The sequence below is a fragment of the Nannobrachium achirus genome (assembly GCF_963921795.1).
Source record: "Nannobrachium achirus genome assembly, chromosome: 11".
Classification (NCBI taxonomy): Eukaryota; Metazoa; Chordata; class Actinopteri; order Myctophiformes; family Myctophidae; genus Nannobrachium; species Nannobrachium achirus.
This window is the reverse complement of record NC_137820.1, coordinates 62,408,636-62,432,746: the sequence shown is the minus strand read 5'-3', so window position 1 is coordinate 62,432,746 and position 24,111 is coordinate 62,408,636. Positions and strand designations below refer to the sequence as shown.

Here is a 24,111-nt window from a genome sequence, read left to right as displayed (position 1 = left end):
CTGATTATGCCTCCAGAAGTTGAGCACATTGTGCTGTTAGTGCAAACGGGGCGCCGCCGCTGCAAATGCAAATGTCTTGTTGGGAGAATAAAAACCCATTCCAATCTGTTTCATTGCATATTTAAATTGCAGCAATTCGGTGATGCATATTTCAAGGGAGCGATGCAGGAAACATTGTTGTTGACAAACTAGTGCATTTGCATAAATAGGATCTGGTATTTGATTTATTTATTTGCTTTAACCCATTTAGAACGGGTACACTGTATTGTGTATCATTATTTTATGTTTTAACTATTGAAAAAAGCTATACAAGCTCACAGCGTGGCACCGAGTGCCGCGGTGTGAGCTTGTAGATCTGCTATTTTTGAAAAATCTTGAAAATTATAATTTTGACCCGATTCTATAGCTGTCTTTTGAATCCTTCTAAGACTTTTTGAAAAACCTATGTTTCTATGTCAGCAATCTGGCCAGCCATCATCAAAGAAAAGGTCCTTTTCACTTAAATGGAGCTCAGTTAGTCTGTTCTTGAGAGACTACTATGTCAGTGGTTCTCAAACCTTTTCATGTGAAGGACCCCCAAAATGATATTTATTTGGCCACAGACCCTCATCTCAAAATATTTAGTTCCAGGGACCCCCCAGAAGCAAAATTTGAGTTACAAACGTTCGCTTTGAAAATACATATAGTCAAAGTATTGCACACATTTTCACAACTTTTTCAAAAATAGCAGATCTACAAGCTCGCAGCGCGGCACTCGGTGCCGCGCTGTGAGCTTGTATATCTGCTATTTTTCACTGGTTAAAGCATTCAATAATCCTAGGCCTAAATGCTTTAAGCTGAGGTCTTGTCTCATGAGAGATCGCAGCGTGCTGCTGGCATGCAGATCAGTGTTTTGTTTTAATTCATATTCTCCAACAGTGTTCAGCCCTCAAGGTTTTTTAGAATTGCCTTAATAGCCACAATTCACCCTAGTGTCCCTACTATTCTGGGGCAAATATTTCTCAGAAATCAGATCTAGCGCGTTGTGTGGATGGATAAGCCATCCACACGCTACGCTATATACTGTTGTACTGTGGGTCGGATATTACGTGTGAAGAGATTTGATGTACTGTAGAGGAAAAAAGGATATTAACCCATTTAGGCCTAGAATTATTGAATGCTTTAACTATTGAAAAATAGCAGATATACAAGCTCACAGCGCGGCACCGAGTGCCGCACTGCGAGCTTATAGATCTGCTATTTTTGAAAAGTCATGAAAATGTGCGCAAATCTTTGAATATATTTATTTTTAAAGTGAACATTTGTAACTCAAATTTTGCCTCTGAGGGGTCCCTGGAACTAAATATTTTGAGATGGGGGTCCGTGACCAAATACATATAATTTTGGGGGTCTTTCACATGAAAAAGTTTGAGTACCTTTGACATAGAAACATAGGCTTTTCAAAAAACTTTAGAAGGATTCAAGAGACACTTAGACTCTTAGAGAATCGGGTCAAAATTCAAATGTTCATGATTTTTCAAAAATAGCAGATCTACAAGCTCTCGTTTATGCTATTTTTGGCAGAATAGGGATGCGAGGGTTCAAGTTCTTAATTTAAAAGTATGATCCTCTCACAAAGATTTGGCGGACCCCATGTAGTAACTCTGAGGACCCCCTAGAGGTCCCAGACCCCTGTTGAAGACCCCTGGTATAAACCATGGTAACCCTTGGAAAACGTTCAGCAGGAATGTTAAGTACTGCATACTTAAAGTTATTTTGGCTGAATTAGCTGAAGTTGGATAGAATGCAATCTACACTCAAATCACCCTTTCTGACAATAAAGCTGTTTTCTTCTCAGGCGCTGATTGCCTTTAACCTCGTATTGAATTTTTTAGCAAAAACTGAATTTTCACTCTTTGATCGCATCTGCGCTCGGTAGGTTGTTTCTAAATAGAATGTGCAAATGCAAGTGGAATGAAATCTGGAGATGTTAATGTGCTTGATAAAAGTCTTTTTTGACTCGTAATCTCTGCCTCAATCGCTTTCCACATAATGCCTTCGACTGGAATGTCATTTTCTCATCCCTTTGTGTGAGACTACAGAACCTAATCGGCCAGGCTGAGGCATAATTAGTTTAGAGGTGGAGCCATCTGTCCTGGCAGAGAGGTATATGGACTTACAGCGAGACCTGCTCAGGCAATCTGTATTGATTTGAGGGCCGAATGATCGAGGGAGTAGTCAAGCTACGATTGATCACCTAAATCTATACTCGGCGTGTGTGTCTATGCGTTTGACACTGTTGTATGGTCCTGTACGTGTGCATGTGTGTGTAGCTGTGTGTATTTGGGCTGTGTGTACTTCACTGTGTAAAGATTCAATGAGAGAGACGGGAGAAGTGTGTGTGTGCGTGTGCGTGTGCGTGCGTGCTCGTGTGTGAACTCTATTTCTCCAGAGAGTGATGATGGATAATGATGTTGGCCTGACTGCAGAGGCAAGGGGATCTGTTGTCCACTTACACACACACACAGATGCACATGCACAGATGGGTGGGGTGGACACAGATGTACCTACACGCACGCGCGCGCGCACACACACACACACACACACACACACACACACACACACACACACACACACACCGCTGCACCCGCTTAATGGCTAGATAATAGAACAGCTTCCTTTGTGTTCTATTCTACAGCCTGTCAACTGTTGTTTTGGAAAAGAGGAGTGAGATGTAAAATACCAAAAACAAAACGCTTCTATATGTTCAATTTACTATAAAAAGAAGTCGGTGCCATCAAAGTCAGGGATTGTAAACCAAATCATCAGCACTATTTAAACAAAGAACAACTGAACAGCTAAATGTTTCTCACTTTTGTATGTGTGCCTGCCTCCAGTGGTGTAAAGTAACTAAGTACATTTACTTAAGTACTGTACTTAAGTACACTTTTGAAGTATTTGTACTTTACTTGAGTATTTCCAATTTCCAATCATTTTACTTCTACTCCGCTACATCTCGGATCCAAATATTGTACTTTTACTCCACTACATTTATTTGAAAACTTTAGTTACTAGCTACTTTGAAGACATAAATTATAATATTATAAAACATACATGAACCACTTTAGCCCTATTTCATACCTAGGCTGTTTGAAAATAGCAGATCTACAAGCTCACAACGCGTCTCTCTCTCTCTCTCTCTCTCTCTCTCTCTCTCTCTCTCTCTCTCTCTCTCTCTCTCTCTCTCTCTCTCTCTCTCTCTCTCTCTCTCCTCTCTCTGTAGTTATAATCATATAATCATAGATTTTACTTGTACAGGTGTGATCCATTACCCACATTATTCACACCCGAGGAGTAAGGCATGAGAGGGCTGGAGATCACCATCTGCTCAATGGCTGATTAAATGAAATGTGTGCGTGCGTGCGCGCACATGCGTGCGTGTGTGTGCGTGCGTGCGTGACAAAAGAAGTGGCTAAACAAACTTCCAAAAATAGTTCCATTGTACAAGAGAAGGGGCATGGGTGGGCTCACATTTTGCCCCAGTTGTGGGGCGGCAGTTCAACATTTTTGAGTGGATTATTCTCTAAACACCCTAAAGGCAGCTACAGTAAAGGGCCTTTCAATGACTTGACAATGTCATTTTGGTGAGACAGAGTCACCAAGGGATGCAAAGGGGCTGTTGTACAAAAGACAAACGAATTTCCTTCTGTTTTCTCTCATGCCTTTGTAAATACTGGAACACAAAAAGCTTTTGGAGATAGATAATGTGCTTGTAAAGCGTGCAGCGTAAATGAGATTCTCCCCATGAAAAACTCGAATTCCCTCAGATCCTGTGTGAGTGGGCGTATGTTTGCATTACAAAGCCTGCTGGGATAGGTTACCGTGAATCCAGCACAGCAAACGCTTAAATGCCGAGTTGATGAGGTAATTAAAAGTAGTAGGAGGTTGGCTATATAACTTTAATTGTGTGTGTTTACATGAACATGCACGTGCGCGCACACGCACGCACGCACGCACGCACGCACGCACGCACGCACACACACACACACACACACACACACACACACACACACGGTCATGGATAATGGCTCATTTCATTGGGATAAGTTGTTCATAGGCATCTTAATTTGCCACACATGGATATCCATTTATCCATGAAGATGTTCAGTATAAACATAAGTTAAGCTCCCTCAGATGGTTTCGTTGAACAGTAAACAAGGTAATGTGTCAATGGCTTACCAATCAGACTTATATTGTTATATCCTGGCAGTATATGCAGATTCTCACTGAGGCCATAATAATCGTTTGTGTTTTGTTTTGCAAACAACGTTATGTTTGCTTGCAAGTGTGCAATCAAACGCATAATTAGTGTAAACAAATTGCTGCACATGTAAATGAACCCATTCTGATCATATATTCCTTTGGGAACTCATAGCCATGCATAAGCCTACTGTATAACATACTTAAAAAAAATGTGGTCTGGTTACACCAAAGACATGTAGCTTGTTCAGTTTAGTTTAGTTTAGATTATTTCAGTCAAGTTTGACCTCGGCGGCGCCAAGAGAGACGTCAACATGAATCTGTCCCATATAGCGCCACCATCAGGCCCATTTTTTCAAACACATTTTTGGACACTGCTCCTACAGATTTTGCCCTAAAATCACGCAAATCGGTACACAGTATGTCTACACTCATGTCATCAACATGGATCTGTCCCATATAGCGCCACCATCTGGCCGATTCTTTCAAACACATTTTTGGACACTGCTCCTACAGATTTTGCCCTAAAATCACGCTGCGACCTGACGGTCGCTTATCTCCCGATTAGAGAGTCTTACTGGTTTAGTTTAGTTTAGATTATTTCAGTCAAGTTTGACTGTACCACTTTCTCCTCTGTCTCTTTCTTGTCAATATGTAGACAGTAGACACCGGTGTCTCTTTCTTATCATGTAGATTTTGAAATCTTAACTCCCTCGAGTCCCCATCTTTTAAACCCTTCCAGTGACTTTGATTGGTGCAGGGCTGAGTATGGATCAGATTGTAAATAACATACATGATTTATTTCACAGCAAATTAGGTTCTTCATCCCTAAACCTTATATTCAACAAATTATTTAAATGGGTTAAAATCTTGTTTTATTTGATGGCCAAACACCAAAGGCCAAGTGGCCTTCAGTGTTGTTTTTGACAGCAAATTTTGATTTAGTTTTAGTCATAGACGTTTGAATAAAATGTAATTTAGTTTTAGTCATAATTTAGTCACCTGAAAAGTTTTAGTTTTAGTCTAATTTTAGTCGACTAAATATCATCAAGATTTTAGGCCACTAAATCTACAGTTGATTTAGTCAACTGAAATGTGTTTTGTCAGGCCTTGATGGCATCGTAATGACTGATTTAACACTTGGTTGCGCGCGACGCGTTGTGAGCTTGTAGATCTGCTATTTTCAGCACGCAACACCTGAGAGCAACCAAACATAAATGACTCTCTTCTCCACTAGTCCCTCCCTAACATTTTAGTCTAGTTTTTATTTTGTTGACGAAATTGTCAATATATTTAGTCTTAGTTTTAGTCATCTCATCACAGCTTAGTTTTTATTTAGTTTTCGTCAGTGAAAAAACGCAGTCGACAAACATTTTTCGTCATAGTTTAAGTCGACAAAATCAACACTGGTGGCCTTGCCCCTAAAATGACGAAATTCCAGGCCTGATTACAATAACTCTAGTTTGTTGCCATTATACAGTATATCCCCACATTTCTGCTTTGAAGGACAAGATGACTTTGGTAGAGGTTTGGGTTGTGTCGTTGCACAACACGAAACGATGTTCCTACCTTTTAAAAGTATCTTTTAGAAGCTTCCAGGATGTTCCAGCAGTCGTTTGTTCCAAAGAAGAAATATAGTCCATTTTTGTCCGAGCCGTCCTTTTTTTTCTTCTGGCTTCAAAGTCCATTTTCTCACTACACATCAGTCGCCGACACTGTTAGCAACACATACAAGCTATTACTTCTCCAGGGACGTGCCATTGTTGTTGTTAAAACGCTGAACTTGGCGTCTCGCGGTTCATCCACATCCCATCCACTTGCATTGTAGAGGAGGGAGGGAGGGATTTCAAAGTTCAGAGTTCAGAGTTCAGCGTTTTAACAACAACAAAGGCGCGTCCCTGGAAAAGTAATAGTGCTTATGTGTTGCCAACAGTCAGCAACTGATGTGTAGCGAGAAAATGGACTTTGAAGCCAGAAGAAAAAAGAAAAAAAAGGACTAACGATTGATCCAATAGTTCCCGTTTTAAGCCCAGTTTGGGTAGGACGACTCGGACAAAAATGGACTATATTTCTTCTTTGGAACAAACAACTGCTGGAACATCCTGGAAGCTTCTATACAAGATACTTTTAAAGGGTAGGAAAAGCGTTATCCCCGAAATTCTCCTTTAACGGGGCGTCTACGTTGGAGGCTGAAGGGAAGAAGTAAGGAGGGGGTATGATGACAGGCGACACAGATAAGCTGGATTCAAGCTCACAGTGTGAGCCCACGGTGCGTGCCGCAGCGCAGCCTGCTGATCCAACACCACTCTCATTCTGAATTAAGTGACTGGAGAACATGGCTGGACATCCTGTCACCCTGCGCGGCGGGCCATTCTTAAGCCATTAGATTGTGCGGTAACCGTCACTATTGGTTCCTGCAGAGATGTGGGTCCATTTCCTGGAATGCTGTGTTTGTGCGGGCGTGTGCATTTATGTGTGGGCATGCCACCGATTACCAATGTTTTGACTGACACTGTATTTAGTCAAAATGTGCATTAGGGCATTAACGAAAAAGTCGACAAGTCGACTCATTACACAAGTCGACTCCCTCCAGAGAAAGTCGAAAGTCGAAGTTGAAAAAAAAGAAATCCTTTGTATTTTATTTAATATTACAGTGGTTCTCAACCTTTTCAGGCCGCGACCCCCAGAATAATCATATTTTAACTGGGGACCTCACCCTGTCGGGCACTAAGAGTTGAGGCGTTACATTGGTATAACATGTTTGTTTTGTTTTTTTCACACTACTGAGTCGAGTGGAGTCGTGTCAAGTCGAGTCGACTTGCAAAAATCACAAGTCGTTAATGCCCTAATGTGCATCAATCATGTCATTTTTATTTGATTAATGTTTTTCATAAATTTTAATTCAAAACTAGACAATCTAAACAAGCTGACAACGCTTTGCTTTGTGAGTTTGTAAATCGGTTATTTGTGATTTTTTTTGAAGATGATATATTTATGCTCAATAGATGGGCCAGACCGATATATGGAGATATGTCTTGCTCTCGTGCATGAATATGGGTTTAGGCCTGCCCTATTCACATCACATTGGTGTTTGCATGCATGCGTGGGTGTTCTGCTATAGACATCTCAACATCTCAGTTAATACAAATCACAATATGCAGAAATAATACAATAACCCCTGTATTGTGATAGGAACATTACATTGACTATGATAGCGTACAGTAGTGTAATGTACTGTAATGCCGCTACAGTACATATGATGATGTCATGTGCGTATGGTGGTGCAGTTGATGGCGGGAGACAGACAATAACAACAATGGTGTGTGACTCTCAAACCCACAGCCAGCAGGGCTACAGATGCATTCCTTCACATTTATATTTGAGTTGACACACACAAAGAGCCATGGGACAAGGCCAGTAGGGTGCTACAGGACATTGTTACACTGTTTGCCATCATAATAGGTGGCTGACAGCGTGTGCTGTGCGCACGTGTGTGCTGTGCGCACGTGTGTGTGCGCGCGTGTGTGTTTGTGTGTGTGTGTGTGCGTGTGCGTGCGTGTGTGTGTGCGTGTGCGTGTGCGCGCGTGTGTGTGTGTTAGGGATGGGACGATATGAAAATGTCATATCGCGATTATTGTGACAAAAGAAATCGCGATTTACGATATTATGACGATAATTAAAATCCATGATCCTTGGGCAGAACATTTGCCAAAAAATAGCAGATCTATTTTTTTGGCAAAGACATTTGATAGAGAATGGGAAAAAAGACTGTATCAAGTACGTATATTATATGTACCTTTTACCAATTCTAGAGGGTTTAAGTGGTACTGGATATGCAGCTCAGCAAATAAAAGGTGAATTGATCCCAGTGCATGAAGGAGGACGATATCACGATAAATTAAATCTCCACGATACGATTATCGTAAGTGTTTTTTATCACAATATACGATAATATCGCTTATCGTCCCATCCCTAGTGTGTGTGTGTGTGTGTGTGGTCGTCATAATGGGTTAATAGCAGACTTGTTGTTCAGTAACCTGAAGTGACTGAAAACACAGGCAGATCTGGCGTCGCCCCCATGGAGGAATACCTTCTGTCAGGCTAGGGCTCCACCAAAATGACGGCGTCGTGCCGGCGTCGGACGCCGTCAAAAAATGAACCGGGGCGAATTTGAGCGTCCGACGCGGACGTTGACGTCGGCAGTGGAGCAGCCTTCATTGATTAAAACGGGAGCGTTCCCAGCGTTGACGTTGACGCGACGCTCGACGTGCCCGGTGGAGCCGGGGGGTCACCGTCCTTTTATTTTCTCGTTCGGCTCATTCTTCTATTTCTCTCTCCAGGGGCGTCACAAGGGGGGGGGAGTGGGACTGAGTTACTAGGGCCCAAGGTGGAGGGGGCCTTAATTATTTGATATACTTTAGCTATTGAAAAATAGCAGATCTACAAGCTCACAGCGCGGCACCGAGTGTCGCACTGTGAGCTTGAAGATCTGCTATTTTTGAAAAGTCGTGAAAATGTGTGCAAATCTTTGAAATTGAATATATGTTTTTTTAGCGAACATTTGTAACTCAAATTTTGCTTCTGGGTGGTCCCTTGAACTAAATATTTTGAGATGGGGGTCCATGGGCCAAATACATATAATGTTGGTGGTCCTTCACATGAAAAAGGTTTGAGCACCACTGACATAGAAACATAAAAAAATAAAAAAAATAAAAACAGAAGGAAACAGAAAATAGCAGATCTACAAGCTCGCAGCGTGGCACTCGATGCCGCGCTGTGAGCTTGTATATCTGCTATTTTTCAATAGTTAAAGCATTCATGGGGGGCCCACAGTGAATCCTTGTACCCAGGGCCCAGAATTTGGTGCGACACCCCTGTCTCTGTCTCTCTCTCTCTCTCTTCCCATAATTCTCCCTCATACTGTCTGTATCTCCCTCTACATTCTGTCAGAGCCTATTTTCTTGTTCTCCTCACCTCCGTCTTCTCCCTCATTCTCTTCTCATCTCCCTCGCTTCAGTCTCAGCCTCTTAACTTCGTGGCTGGCTGTCTTTATTTGCTAGTCTCTTTCCTTTTCTCATTCTGCATTTTTAGCTTCCTTTTTTTTTTTTTTTTTTGTCACAATCTTTTATTCCCCATGTCCTGTCGCTCTGCCCGGATTTGATGATGCATTGAATTGCATTGCATTTCCAGTGTTTTCTCGTATGCTGCTGTCAAGGTCTGGCTTGACAAATATGGAGAAAGACAGCCAGACGTGCATGCATGTGCACACACACACATGCACACGCATGCATGCACACGCACACACACACGCACAGCACTGCCTCAGCCTGATGGCCTCAAAAGTCTAGTATCTCCCTCAGTCCATAGGGATATTCCTTTGGTCTGATGGTTAAGATGTTATACTTTCACGCGTGAGACCCGGGTTTGAATCTCGGGTGTTACACACACGCGCACACACACACACACACACACACACACACACACACACACACACACACACACACTTCTTTTCTAGCTTATGTGAATATTTCAATAACAATGTTTTGTATTTTGTTACCGTCAGCGTCAACTGTATGAAGAAAATCAAACCTCGGTTCGAAGTGGAGCGGTGAATCTGAGCAGCTATACCCTGTGTGTGTTGCTAAATGCCTAAACTGTAAACTGTGCCTGTGAGTGAGTGGTGAGTGTGTCTGGCCTGCACAAAACAGCGCCCCTCCTTTAACATTTTAAATATCTATACTATAATTTTGCAAATGTCTGACTGAGTGAGTGAGTGAGTGAGTGTCTGTCTGTCTCAGCGTTTCTCCTCAGTGGCTGGAGCAATTGATCTGAAATCGCATCACTATTAGCATATGAACACACCTGACATAACTGTGAAGCCCGTTTGTCACTTTCACAAATCGTATGCTGTATATTGGCATTTTTATGGTGTATCTATATCTATTTAGCCTACAGTACCTTTTGTGACCACACATGTTAAGGGAGGGGCGCTGTTGTTCAGGCCATGCACAATCACACACAAACCCACACACACACACACACACACGGGGGGGGGGGGGGGGGGAGTGTGTGTGTGTGTGCAGGCGGGCGGGCGGGCTGGGGGGGGGGGGGGGACAGTATCTAAGGGTTTCTTACATTGATGCTCCTACATCATGCAAGCACCAGTTAAAGTTACTTTCCATCCCTCATATACTGTGTGCACAGTGCACATCCCATAACCCACACACTGCACATCATTTTGGAGCTCATATCTTTGAACGGGTAAGGGCTAGTTATAGATAATTAATGATTACACATGTTTGAATTTGTGAGGCATATACTGTATACTATTCTGTGGACTTGTGACACATGTGCTACCGTTTTCTTTTTGGAGCGGTGAAAGCGCTCCCAATAGACAGGTATGTCTGTGGCTGGCTGGCTGGCTGGCTGGCTGGCTATGTGGCTGGCTGGCTGGCTGGGTATGTCTGTAGCCTGGCAATACCTTGAGTGGCCACACAAGTTAAAGGAGGGGCGCTGTTGTGCAGGCACAAACACACACACACACACACACACACACACACACACACACACACACACACACACACACACACACACACACACACACACACACACACACACAAACAACCACACAGATTCACCGCTCCACTTCGAACCGAGGTTTGATTTTTTAATGAGTGTGTTGAATGATTTTATTGCAGTGATATTCGTGTCTTTGTGTCTCGACGTTAAACTGAGCGATAAACGCTTGTTAAAAACAGCTCTCACACTCAGAGTAGATAGTTAGACACACACAGCACATACTGTGTGTAGGTGTCTTTTTTCTACATTTTCATGCTTTATTCAGATAGTGTTACAGTGAGAGAGAGACAGGGAACAAGGAGAGAGAGGTGGGAAAGGACATGCAGCAAAGAGCCTCAGGTCGGATTCAAACTGGAGCTGGCTGCGCAGGGACTGCAGCCTTAACCCATTTAGGCCTAGAATTATTGAATGCTTTAACCAGTGAAAAAATAGCAGATATACAAGCTCACAGCGCGGCACCGAGTGCCGCGCTGCGAGCTTGTAGATCTGCTATTTTTGAAAAAGTTGTGAAAATGTGTGCAAATCTTTGAATACAGGTATATGTATTTTCAAAGCGAACGTTTGTAACTCAAATTTTGCTTCTGGGTGGTCCCTGGAACTAAATATTTTGAGATGGGGGTCCGTGGCCAAATAAATATCATTTTGGGGGTCCTTCACATGAAAAGGTTTGAGAACCACTGACATAGTAGTCTCTCCAGAACAGACTAACTGAGCTTCAGTTAAGTGAAAAGGTCCTTTTCTTTGACGATGGCTGGCCAGATTGCTGACATAGAAACATAGGGTTTTCAAAAAATCTTAGTAGGATTCAAAAGACACTTATAGAATCGGGCCAAAATTCTAATTTTCACGATTTTTCAAAAATAGCAGATCTACAAGCTCGCAGCGCGGCACTCGGTGCCGCGCTGTGAGCTTATATCTGCTATTTTTCAATAGTTAAAGCATAAAATAATGATACACAATAATGTGTACCCGTTCTGAATGGGTTTTAATGGTATGCACTCCACCAGGTGAGCCACTGGGGCACCCCAGAAATGTAAATCTTCTTACGTCCCAGTCAGACGAAGCCACATACAGCCAGACTGTAGGCGTATATATCTGTATGTGTAGTTTGTGTGTTTGTGTGCGCGCAGGGGTGTCGCACCAAATTTTTCTGGGCCCTGGGTACAAGGATTCACTGCGGGCCCCCTTAGACTGGGAACGCATTATTATGCATTATTTTGTGCTTTAACTATTGAAAAATAGCAGATCTACAAGCTCACAGCGCGGCACCGAGTGCCACGCTTGTAGATCTGCTATTTTTGAAAAATGTGAAGTCTTTGAATATTTCAAATTCTTCTAAGATTTTTTGAAATACCTATGTTTCTATGTCAGTGGTGCAAACTTTTTCAGGACCGCCAAAATGATATGTATTTGGCCCACGGACACCCATCTCAAAATATTTAGTTCCAGGGACCCCCCAGAAGCAATTTGAGTTACAAAACACACTTTCACAACTTTTAAAAATGGCAGCTACTGCTACTTTTCGATAGCTAAAGTATAAAATAATTAAGGCCCCCTCCAACTCAGTCCCACTCCCCCCCCCCCCCTTGTGACGCCCCTGTGTGCGTGTGCGTGCGTGCAGAGAGAGAGACAGACAGACAAACAGAGAGAGAGAGAGAATGAGAGAGAGAGTGACTCACAGACAGACAGCAACAGAGCTAGGCACACATGCAGACAGAGGCATCTCTGGCAAAGGAACAAAGACAAAAGTGAGTTGGAGGTCCCAGCTAAGATAAGATAAAGCTTTCTAGATCTCTGGAGGGAGAGTCATGTGTGATGGAAGCAACAGCAACAAGGTTGAATCACAGGAGGAGGCACAGGTGAGAGTAAATCAAAACAAAGAAGAACAAGCCAAGACTAGAAAGGTGCCCTCGCTAGAGTGCAAATCTCCGCCAGGAGGCATGCCCTACTTCCCTCCATCGTTCTAGCTCGACTTCTTGAACTTCCAACTTCAAGTTTATTCAATAAACTTGAAGTTGAAGTTGAAGAAGTTGAGATAGATACACTGCAATAATATTGTCTTACACCTAAAAAAAAGAAAGTGGGTGAAATTCTTTGTTTTACAAGCTCCCATCATATGCAGTTTTCAAGAAAGGGGAATAGAATAGAGATACTGTGTGTAGATAGATAGCTATGGGGCGGCATAGCTCAGGGGTATAGAAACCGTTATTAGAGCACGAAGGGTTCCCGAAGGGTTCCCAGTTAGAATCCGGGCTCCCCCTGAGTTAATGTCGAAGGGTCCTTGAGCAAGACTCTGAACCCCTAACTGCTCCCGGTGAGTAGGTTGGTGCCTTGCATGGTTTCCTCCGCCACCGGTGTGTGAATGTAATGCACAATCTATGTAAAGCGCCTTGGATAAAAGCGCTATATGCACCATTTAGTAAATGGCATTTACCATTTAGAGAACTGAACATATGTCTCCCTGGCCTGGAGCTGTTTGCCTGTAGCATACTGTACTTTCCAGTCTGTTCTTGTAGCCTTGGTCACCTTTAGCTCCTTCTTCAGCTCCTTCTGAACAGCCTTGGCCCCTCCAGTGTCCCCTGCCCATATAAGCCCATATTGATCCAGCTGGCTTTAGGCGAAGCGGCATACCCTTTTGATACGCTCTGCTTACAGTACCTGATGTAGTACACAATGCCCAGAGTCCATCCATATCCTCACCAATGGTGGACAGTAATCGACTTTGACCAGCGGTATCTACAGCAGGGGTTCCCAAACTTTTTTGTCTCAGGGCACCCCATAAATATTTTTTTTAATCCGAGGCACCCCTACATTATAATTTTCACTCCCAGCACCTTATATTTATAGCATATCGTCGTTGTCAGGTGGAAACCTTGTACTGTATGTCCATGTTTGTTTTGTATTTATCATCTAAAAAATGTACTAAACTAGTGAAAACAGCAAATCTACAATCTAAAAAATGTACTAAACTAGTGAAAACAGCAAATCTACAAGCATACAACGCCTCGCATCGCGAGGCGTTGTGTGCTTGTAGATCGGCTGTTTTCACTAGTTTTTTTGATGAAGCAGGGCTTTGCTTTACCAAAAGACGTACACATTTGTAACTTGGAGATACGAGGTTTCTGCCTGACAGTGACGATATTTTAGTGATTATGTTGCGAGGAAAATGTTGAGATAATATCCATTTTGGTTAGAACTGACTGAAAATAACTTTGTACTTCAAGTTTAAAATGTTATTAAATATTTCATTGTCCAAATAAATTCCAAATATTATCAAGTTATCTCACGGCACCCCTGGACTGCCTTCATGGCACCCCAGGGTGCCCCCCCGTCACCCACTTTGAAAACCCCTGATCTACACTATACTTTCTTCTTCGTCCACCACTGATCCTCACCATGGACCATCTGGAGTAGCACTAAACTCAGTTCCTCCTCTGGCTCCTCAGAACACTGCTGAACAGACCCGCTGGTAGCGGGCAGCTTCTTGGCAAAGGCTTTTATGTAACTACAAAGCTTATCGGATTTTGGTCTGAGCAACCAAGGGGGAAGCAGTGGGCATCCATTCCCTAACATTGGTTTTCAGTAGGTCCAGGGTATTATTCTCTCTCTGTTGTTTTACATGTCGCATACTGGGTAGCGGTGTAAGAAATTATCGCTACAATTGAGTACCACGACAAGGATCTTTAAAGGACCTACACCATCAATTTTCACTTTTTCTATTTTAAAACCTTTTTTTGGGGTCCCACTGGCACCTTCTATCCTCACAAAGTCCTATTTCTGACCATTGTGTCTTTCTCTGGTTTTGGGAAGACAGAGATGAAAAGCTTTCCACGGGTTCTCAGAACAGTGCTGTTCTGAGAGTTGATCCGTGTGACGTCACACGGATTCCCGTTTTTTTTTTTTTTTTCAAAAAGATTTTTTTTCAATTTTTTTTCTTTTCAAAAAACTTTTTTTTTTCAAAAACCTTTTTTTTCAAAAAACCTTTTTTTTCAAAAAACTTTTTTTTTTTTCAAAAAACTTTTTTTTTTTCAAAAAACTTTTTTTTTTTTCAAAAAACTTTTTTTTTTTTCAAAAAACTTTTTTTTTTTTCAAAAAACTTTTCTTTTTTTTCTCAAACATTTTTTTTCAAAACATTTTTTTTTTTTTTTACTTTTTTTTTATACATAAATACAATGCAGGTGGGGTTGATTGTCTAATGTAGATTAACTTTCTGTAATGTCTGGTCTAGCAACGGTCGCCCTGTGTCATTTGACAGTAGGCCTATAACATACAACATAGGCCTACAGTAGGCTATAATCAGAGCTGCAACATTATCCTATTTTTGTATTGGCCCAATATTAACATTATTTGTTGTCAACGTGGGGTCCGGGGAGGAGTGAAGAGGAGGGGAGGGGGGAGGGGTGGAAAAACCCCACTAGATGCGCCCCTGAGCAAACAGAGGCCGTTTTGGTATTGCAGCTGGAGAGCCTCATTATAGTAGAGCTAGAACAAACAAAAAGAATGGTCAGAGTGTTTGTTGAGGGTTAAAACCTGTCTAAGACTCAATTTTGAGCATATATTTATACAAAAAATATAGTTTTAAAAGCATGGTGTAGGCCCTTTAATGAATTATCATTACTTTTAGTATCAGTAGCGAATAGCGATACTAATATACTATGTACAGTAGTTGGACGTTACAGGGACTGTGATGACTTCGAAGGCATTTCCCTCTGCTCTGATTGCATAAAACATATTTTTATTCAGATTGCATCCAAGTGTTCTTTGTACACAGTTTGTAATTTTTCTCAAAGAAAATACAGATTCAAACTAATCACATTATAGATTCATACAATAACCCACTGTATTGGCTATGATGAATGTGCTATAGCGTTGTTGTGTCTGCAATCCTGCTACATTACATTAGAGTAGATGATGTCATGTTCGTATGGTGGTGCAGTTGTAGCGGGAGACAGACAATAACAACAATGGTGTGTGACTCTCAAACCCACAGCCAGCAGGGATACAGATGCATTCCTTTCCTTCACATTTATATTTGAGTTGACACTCACAAAGAGCCATGGGACAAGGCCAGTAGGGCGCTACAGGACATTGTTACACTTTTTGCCGTCATAACATCATTCTAGCTGGCTGACAGCGTGTGTGTGTGTGCGTGCGTGCGTGCGTGCGTGTGGCTTCCCCCTAATTTACCCTGACTTGCCGGTCACCCCACTACATAGGTACAGTTTCCCCCAGAGCAGTATCCGGGTTGGCTTCAATATGTTATGAAACATGTCGGGCACGGTGCAGTGCAGGACCGAACAAAACCCTCAGTGGTAACATCAAGAAAACCATGGGGATGTCTGACACTTCCACTACAATGCATCTGTCCTTTCCCTTCATGAGAAATTACATGGCTAGAAGTCTGCATGCACGAGCACTCACTGCAATGGCTTTCATCCCATCTGGGGATCACCTAAGCTAAAATAAATTATATACACTTGAGCTTTGCATAAAAGCATTCACCAAATGTCTTCTTTCACCATTCATTATGCACTCTCAGGCTTCTAGACTTGATGTGAGACCAAGTAATGGATAAGAATATGTATCTCTACATGCAGTACGTGGTGCCTGACAGAGCACTTAAATTGTTATCCAAGTAAACTTCCCAAAGCAGCTTTCAGGCTGCTTATTATTGGGCAATGTAGTAAACTAGATTTGAAACTCAACATTGAAAGATGTGACACTGTCTGTACCTTTTGTGCCCATATATGAAGATCCCTGATGCCATCAGTATATGCCCTTATATCGTTTGCGTCGGCGGTTCTGGACAACTGATCTATTATGCCTATGAAAACTTGGATAACAATTCGTGCCCGGGTAGCTCAGTTGGTAGAGCTCTCGCCTTTGTACTGCAAGGTCATGGTTTCGATTCCGGGCACCGCCAACTCAGCGTATGAGTAGCACGGCTTGGCAAGTCGTGCGGCAAGTACTGGGAGCTGATGGTAGGTGTGGCGCTCCACCTCAGCAGTCCATCTCCCAGGGGTCTAGCGCATTGTAACGGGGACAGACTCCCGCGTGTTACCGGCTGATAACGACAATAAGCCACTCCCGAGCTACTTATAAATGGACATATCGGTCAGATCGGTGGTTATGGACAACCGCATATCCGAACTGCTCGACGGTGCACACCGCACACTCCCTTGAGTCCTTGCCGATGCGTGCGCCCAGTTTGAAGTCGGTCGGTCTCATAAACAGTCACATGACCATATATGGTTGTAGCGTCAGATCTGTGGCTCTGGACAACCAAATGCCGATGGGCGTATCAGGTCTGTTTATGGTCATGTCTGAGTCATAGTGAGATGTTTGTGTCCGGGTAGCTCAGTCGGTAGAGCTCTCTCCTTTGGACCGCAAGGTCATGGGTTTGATCCTGGGCACCGCCAACTCATTCTAAGGGCCACTTTTAGAGCCGAATTTTTTTCCGGTTCGGCTCTGTCTAAACTACAGTCGTTCAGAGGTTCGGGGGGAGGGTACCGTCATTAATTTGGCTGTTCGGTGCCACCGAGATTCCCGAACCGAACCGAAATAACTTCGGCTCTAAAAGTGGAGTATGAATCGGCCCTAAGAGTAACACGACTTGAGATTCATGATTATGATGAATACAATTCTTGGGTCTCGACTCACTCCTCCTAGTTTTAGCTTCCATCATGCAAGCCACAAAGAACAGTGGATTACAAAGCAGATAAACCACATTGTTACTGAGGGCATATTGGAGCATTCTGTCCACCTCTGCAGAAATATGATGATGTGATTGTCGTCAGTACAAGCTATTTTATATTAACAATGACAGTCTGTATCCAGTATATGACATCCTATTTGTATTTTGTCATATTCCATTCTAGCTGAAATTATTATTTTTGTGATGCACGTTGATAACAGACAGCCCACACTGTGCATTCACACGATAAAGGTAATAGTGACCCTTGAATTGCTGTTACCCGTGTCGCTTTATTCAACTGACATTCTATGATTTTTTGTCATGGTGATGTGTGTATGACCAGTCTGTTTGTTGAGCATGGTGACAGGCAATTCTCTCTCTCGCTAATCCATTCACCAGTGTTATACCGTATACCAGTGGTTCTCAACCTGTGGGTCGGGGCACCCAGAGAGGTCCCCATATTATTTTGGGGGGTCCCCAGATTTTTTGCTAAATGTTAACATTGGGTTCTCACTCAACATTAAACAGACCAACCTACAGTATACAGGGTATCTGCACATTTCTAAAGTGACAATTTAAGGACTTTAAAGAACTTTAGTACCTCTGGTCAAATTGTCAAATATTAGAAGCAGAAATTTTGAAAATAGCAGCTCTACATGCTCACAACGCCTTGCGTTGCGAGGCGTTGTGAGCATGTAGATCGGCTATTTTCACAATGGAATAGATCGAGTCAAACTAAATGTAATGGCAACTCCTACAATTCCAAGTGCTTGTGCAGGGTGGGGGTCCCCAGTTCAAATATGATTATTTTGGGGGTCGCGGCCTGAAAAGGATGAGAACCACTGCCATATACCAGGAAATCCACACACTGCAACAACAAACTACTTCCCCAACTGGTTGCTCTGTTCGCTTTCGCAACAAATTGCTTGAGTTGAACAGTTTCAACTGGTTTGATTCGTGTTCAGACATAGAATCTTGACTATGACTTAAAAATGAATTAAAAAACATGACGTCACATCCCATGTGAATGCGCCCTGAGCGCTACGGCACAGTGAGGGAAGCAAAAATCGCCGTCTTGCCGTTTGGCCCCTACAATCATTTAGTTTGTTTCTGTCAGAGAGATAACCGAAGGTTAGAGAAGGGGTGGGCAACTTTGATGATGGCGAGGGCCACTATATTTCCACCTTCACTCCAGAGGGCCACATTGCATATTGCTACTTCCTACTTTGTCATTCTAGTATCTCATACAAAAGAAGCAAAAAATAGCAGATCTACAAGCTCAAAACGCATCGCGCTGCGATGCGTTCTGAGCTTGTAGATCGGCTATTTTTTGCTTCTTTTGAATTGGAATCCTGAATCATTTTTTATAATTTTTTAATTGGAATCCTGAAATGTAACATTTTGATTTAACTTCAAACATTTTTAATTGTATACTCATGTTAACTTTATGAACTTGAATACAAATACATTGGACATAAAAAAAATACATTTTAAAGTCATTAAGCTACTAATATAGACTGAAGGAATTCAAGCAGGTCATGTTTGGAATTGTAACAGCTGAAATCAATAATATATCAGCATTCCAGTATCAACCTGCGGGCCGCATTAAGTGAAGGTGGGGGCCGCATGTGGCCCCCGGGCCACCAGTTGCCCATGTATGGGTTAGAGGGTTCTCAGAAGAACCAGACAATACGACCACATTAGACATTACCCCGGTGCTGTGCTGGCCTCACTGCACAGGCTTCCTGTGGCAGTTCAGAACCCATTCTAATATTGTATTGTTAAATCTTGCACAGCCCTGAAGCACCTGCCCACACGTCTGACCTTCTGACACCCTCGCAACCCTCCCTGCAATCTTAGATCTGCAGACAAGCAATTCCTCAACGTCCTCAGGACAAGGCTTGTAACAGAAGAAGGCAATACAGCATTTGCCAAGGGCGCCACACTTTTAGACTGTGAGGAAGTTAGACAGGCTACCTCAGGGGACACTTATAAAACTATTTTAAAGACTCTTTTTAAGTAGAGGAATGGACAGCTAGACTCTGTGTTCATCCTTAAATTTACCTTTATTGCCTGTTCTTATTGTTCGATTGAAACGCTTTATTTTTTGTCTGTGCAGCACATCGTAAACTTGTTTTTGAAAAGTGGGATATAAATAAAGTTGTATTTATTACTTAATTCTGCCTGCGCTCTGTCTCCACTCATTCCCTCTTTCTCCTTATCTTTCCTTGTCTCTCCACAGAGAGCCCTCAGAGAGATGGCGAGGACACGGCGACCTCGTCCCACTCTGCATCTGACCCCGCCTCCTCCCTGTTTGACCGCTGGGGTCACGACCTTGGACCAGAGAGCCGCCGGGTTGCTCTCAGGAAGTTCCGTTACTATGGTTACAATGGCTATCTCAGTGACCGAATCTCCCTCACACGGTCCATCCCGGACTTTCGACCGGACGGGTGAGTTGACCATTATGACAGGTCTATCTTGAACTGATCGAAAATAGATACAGTATATTATAACAGAATGTGCCTGTATAGATTTCACTGTAGCATTCACCAAATATTAGAATATTCGAATATCAAAGTCACTATTCGACGTTGTTCACCGAAGTCGAATATTCGCTTTTTTTTTTTCTCTCTCTTTAAAAAAATATATAGTTTATAAAGCTTGGCTAGATAGGAAGTCATAAGAATGAGTTGTCAATGGTTCTCAAACCTTTTTAGGCCATGACCCCCAAAATAAACATATTTAACTGGGGACCCCCACCCTGACAAGCACTTGGAATTGTAGGTATTACATTTAATGTGACTCGGTTCCGCAGATAAATATTGTGAAAATGGCAGATCATGTAGATTGGCTATTTTCACAATGTTCACCTCTTGCTTACTTAAAGGTGATACACCATGCATTTAAAAAGTATTTATGTCATATTGTTTATGTCCCAAAAACGTTTTTTCAAAAGGTTTGAGGCTAAATTACCACTCCTGAATAGAGAGCCTCTCTCATTTTTGAATGGCTCTCAGAGCATTTTCAGCTGCAGTACCACCTTTGCCCCCCCCCCCCCCCCCCCAAATCTGGATAGCCTGTTTTGAGAACCCGTGGGATACTTTTAACCTTCGCCTTCTCAAAACCAGAGAAAGACACAACAGTCAGAAATGGGACTTTGTGAGGATAGAAGGTGCTAGTGGGACCCCCAAAAAAGGTTTTAAAATAGGAAAAGGGAAATTTCATGGTGTATCACCTTTAATATTTGACAGTCTGGCCAGTCCTGTCGAATATTCGACTATTCGAATACTTTGAGGTCGAATAATTCGAATACTAAATATCACTATTCGTGAATGCCCTAGTGGGGGGGAAAAAAGCTTTTTCCTGGTGAAAAGTTCACTGCTAAAAGTAAAAAAGTAAAATTCATTTTTTCAATTATTTTTATTAACTTTTAAACATTTCTTCCATGTTACAAAATATTGCTTTAAAATCATTACAACACTTTTTCAAAATGCAGTTATCAAAACCCCTACCCTATACCAGTACAAAATTCCCACAATGCATGATTCCCTTTGCTATTACCATAAGACATACTGTACATAACACATTTGAACATGATTAGACATAATTATTAGACATGATTATTAGACATGGTTATTGGACATAAGTGACATACTGTAGGCCACATACCACTGTACACTCAATGTTTTCAGAAAAAGACAAAAACAAAGACAACAAAAAGAGAGAAATAATATATATATATAATAATAATAATAAATGCGAATGCTGGTGTTTAATTAATTGACTCCAATTCTCTTCCCATGCTTGGGATGTACTCCACTGCCCTACCCCATATCTTTTGGAAGTGGACAGGTTTTCCTTTCACCTGGTACATGATTTTTTTCTGGTGTACAATAAGATAGTAGCTCTGACCACCATTGTTTAATCGGGGGAGTAAAATTCACTTTGTTGCCAGTGTTCTACTGTAGTGTAGATGCTGAGAGGTCTATAGTTCAGTGTCTCCTCTGTGTTTCTCTCCCTCTGCAGGTGCAGAAACATGTCATATTCATCAGACCTTCCTCAGCTCAGTGTTATCTTCATCTTCGTCAACGAAGCTCTGTCGGTGTTGCTGCGCTCCATACACACAGCCATCCAGAGGACGCCCTCCCATCTGCTCAAAGAGATCATACTGGTGGATGACCACAGCAACAGCCGTAAGAACCACAAACCTCACCCTTTTTCCCCTTGTTTTAAATGTAGTTGTTATGTCAATGAATCAGGGTTAGGTCACAAGAGGGGGGGGGGGGGGAAGTGGGACTGAGTTACTAGGGCCCAAGGTGGAGGGGCCCTAGTAACTTTAGCTATTGAAAAATAGCAGATATACAAGCTCACAGCGCGGCACCGAGTGCCGCGCTGCGAGCTTGTAGATCTGCTATTTTTGAGAAGTCGTGAAAATGTGTGAAAAATGTTCAATATAATCAAATTTTGCTTCTGGGGGGTCCCTGGAACTAAATATTTTGAGATGGGGGTCCGTGGCCAAATACATATCATATTGGGGGTCCTTGACATGAAAAAGTTTGAGCACCACTGACATGGAAACATAGGTTTCTTGCACACATTTTCACGATTTTCTCAAAAATAGCAGATATACAAGCTCGCAGCGCGGCACTCGGTGCCACGCTGTGAGCTTGCATATCTGCTATTTTTCAATAGTTAACATTCATGGGGGGCCCGCGGTGAATCCTTGTACCCAGGGCCCAGAATTTGGTGTGACGCCCCTGCAATGAATCCCCCCCCCCCCCCCCCCCCCCCCCCCCCCCATGTGTGTACAGTCACTTCTAACCCCTGCACGTTGGTTTGGGGGAGGGTGTTGACATGTATTTATTTTATATTCTACTTGGCAGGCATTGACACTAAGGCTTGCCCACCTGCCCCCAGCAGGTAAATAAAACTTTAAGGCAGGTGAAGTTTGCTTTCAGGTTGCCTGACCGGGCAAAGTGCTCATTTGAGAGGGGACACAACCGTCTATAACCCTGCAAGACCCGAATACATTTCTACTGGCCAAAAAAAAATCTAAAAAAATCAGATGGTGTTGTAGGAGTCCTAATCACAGGAAAATGTAATGTTAAAAAATGTATAATGTTTTTGTAAGATTTTATAGCCATAAATCATAAATCATGCTCTAATTTGCATTTTGGGGATATTTTTTTATTATCACAATAATAACATATGTACATGTTCTAGACATTCTAATGATCACGAAAAAAAATATTACAGGCATTTTTACTTATATTTTAGTGAGGAATAGCTTCAGTTAAAAAGTGAGATGTTGTTCGTCCAGACGCTGGAATTTCAACTTCTCTGGGAGGTGTGAATGTCAGCCTCTGTGGTAGGTATTTATATGCAAATATCGTGGCCAATGGCATTGTAATACTAAACAATAGGATTTAATGGTGATGTTAATGTAAAAAAATAACAGGAAAACTAATTATAACATTTTTTTTTTTAATTATTTAAAAAATGTTGCCAAAAAGCAACGCTGGGCCTTGCAGGGACAGTTTACAGTTTACAGTTTAGGCATTTAGCAGACACTTTTAATCCAAAGCGACTTACAATAAGCAAATAAACAAGATTAAGTGTCAGTACATCAACAGCAATATAACAACTGTAAATGAATATATATCTAGAAAGAAACTATATAATCCGTAAAAAAAAGGTTTTTAAAAACCTAAAAACAAATGCTAACTAGCTTCATGTATGGTCATTGATTTTTCCAGTAGTGCTAAGGGTTTAGGTGGAGTCTGAAAAGGTGAGTCTTCAGTCCTCGGCGAAAGCTAGCGAGTGAGTCCGTTGTTCTAAGTGCGACAGGGAGTTTATTCCACAACTTGGGGGCCAGGAGGGCAAACTGTCTCGGACGAGTGGATTTTTGTGGATTTTTTCGTGGATTTTTTCCCAACACCAGATATCTGTCTAAACACCTGAACGTGGCCAGAGCGCTCTGTCCTCTGGTCTATGGAATGTAAAATAAGAACACTATTTACCTATAATGTGCTGTTTTCACTGTTGCTACTCTTAAAATTATAAAATAGGTGTGAACCCATTGTCATATTCAATAATATCTATGTAGGTATTTGGATGAAAAGATTTGTTATGACAGTTTTTATCGCACAGCCCCAGAAAGTAAAATAAAATAGGAGTTAAATTGAACGGTAATTACGGTAAATCTTTACCTATCATTTTATAATAGACAATTTACTTTTCAGGCAAGTGGGCATTACCTTTGGGCAAGTAGAACATGACCTGTACTTGCCCGACGGGCAAGTGCCTCTGAGACCTTAATGTCAACCCAGCGCAGCAGATGAAGACATCTGGGCCGTGGGCACATGGGGGTTTAAAACGTGTTGAGAGGCATAATGGCACATATAATCCAATAATGAATTGGTTTAACTTGAGAGAGACAAACTTTAGAAATTGTGTCACGTAGTATGGAACATATATCACTGCTGCCAAACATATAATTACTATCATGAGAAATATGCCTCAGTTACTGTCGCCCGCAGGTTTTATGGGTCTCGTGCTGCTCCTCTGTTCCTCAATAATATATCAGTTAGTTTAGTTAT

General features: G+C 42.1%; 1 protein-coding gene across 1 annotated transcript in view; it reads left to right on the top strand.

The window, feature by feature from the left end:
- The window catches only part of galnt18a (UDP-N-acetyl-alpha-D-galactosamine:polypeptide N-acetylgalactosaminyltransferase 18a), a gene marked incomplete at its 3' end in the record, with an annotated part of 227,158 nt that overhangs the window by 84,141 nt on the left and 118,906 nt on the right, over positions 1-24,111 (top strand). Inside the window, exons 2-3 of the mRNA XM_080736116.1 lie at positions 19,755-19,962; positions 21,539-21,705. Of these exons, the coding sequence (XP_080592242.1) occupies positions 19,755-19,962; positions 21,539-21,705 (375 nt within the window). The remainder of the gene's footprint in view (positions 1-19,754; positions 19,963-21,538; positions 21,706-24,111) is intronic.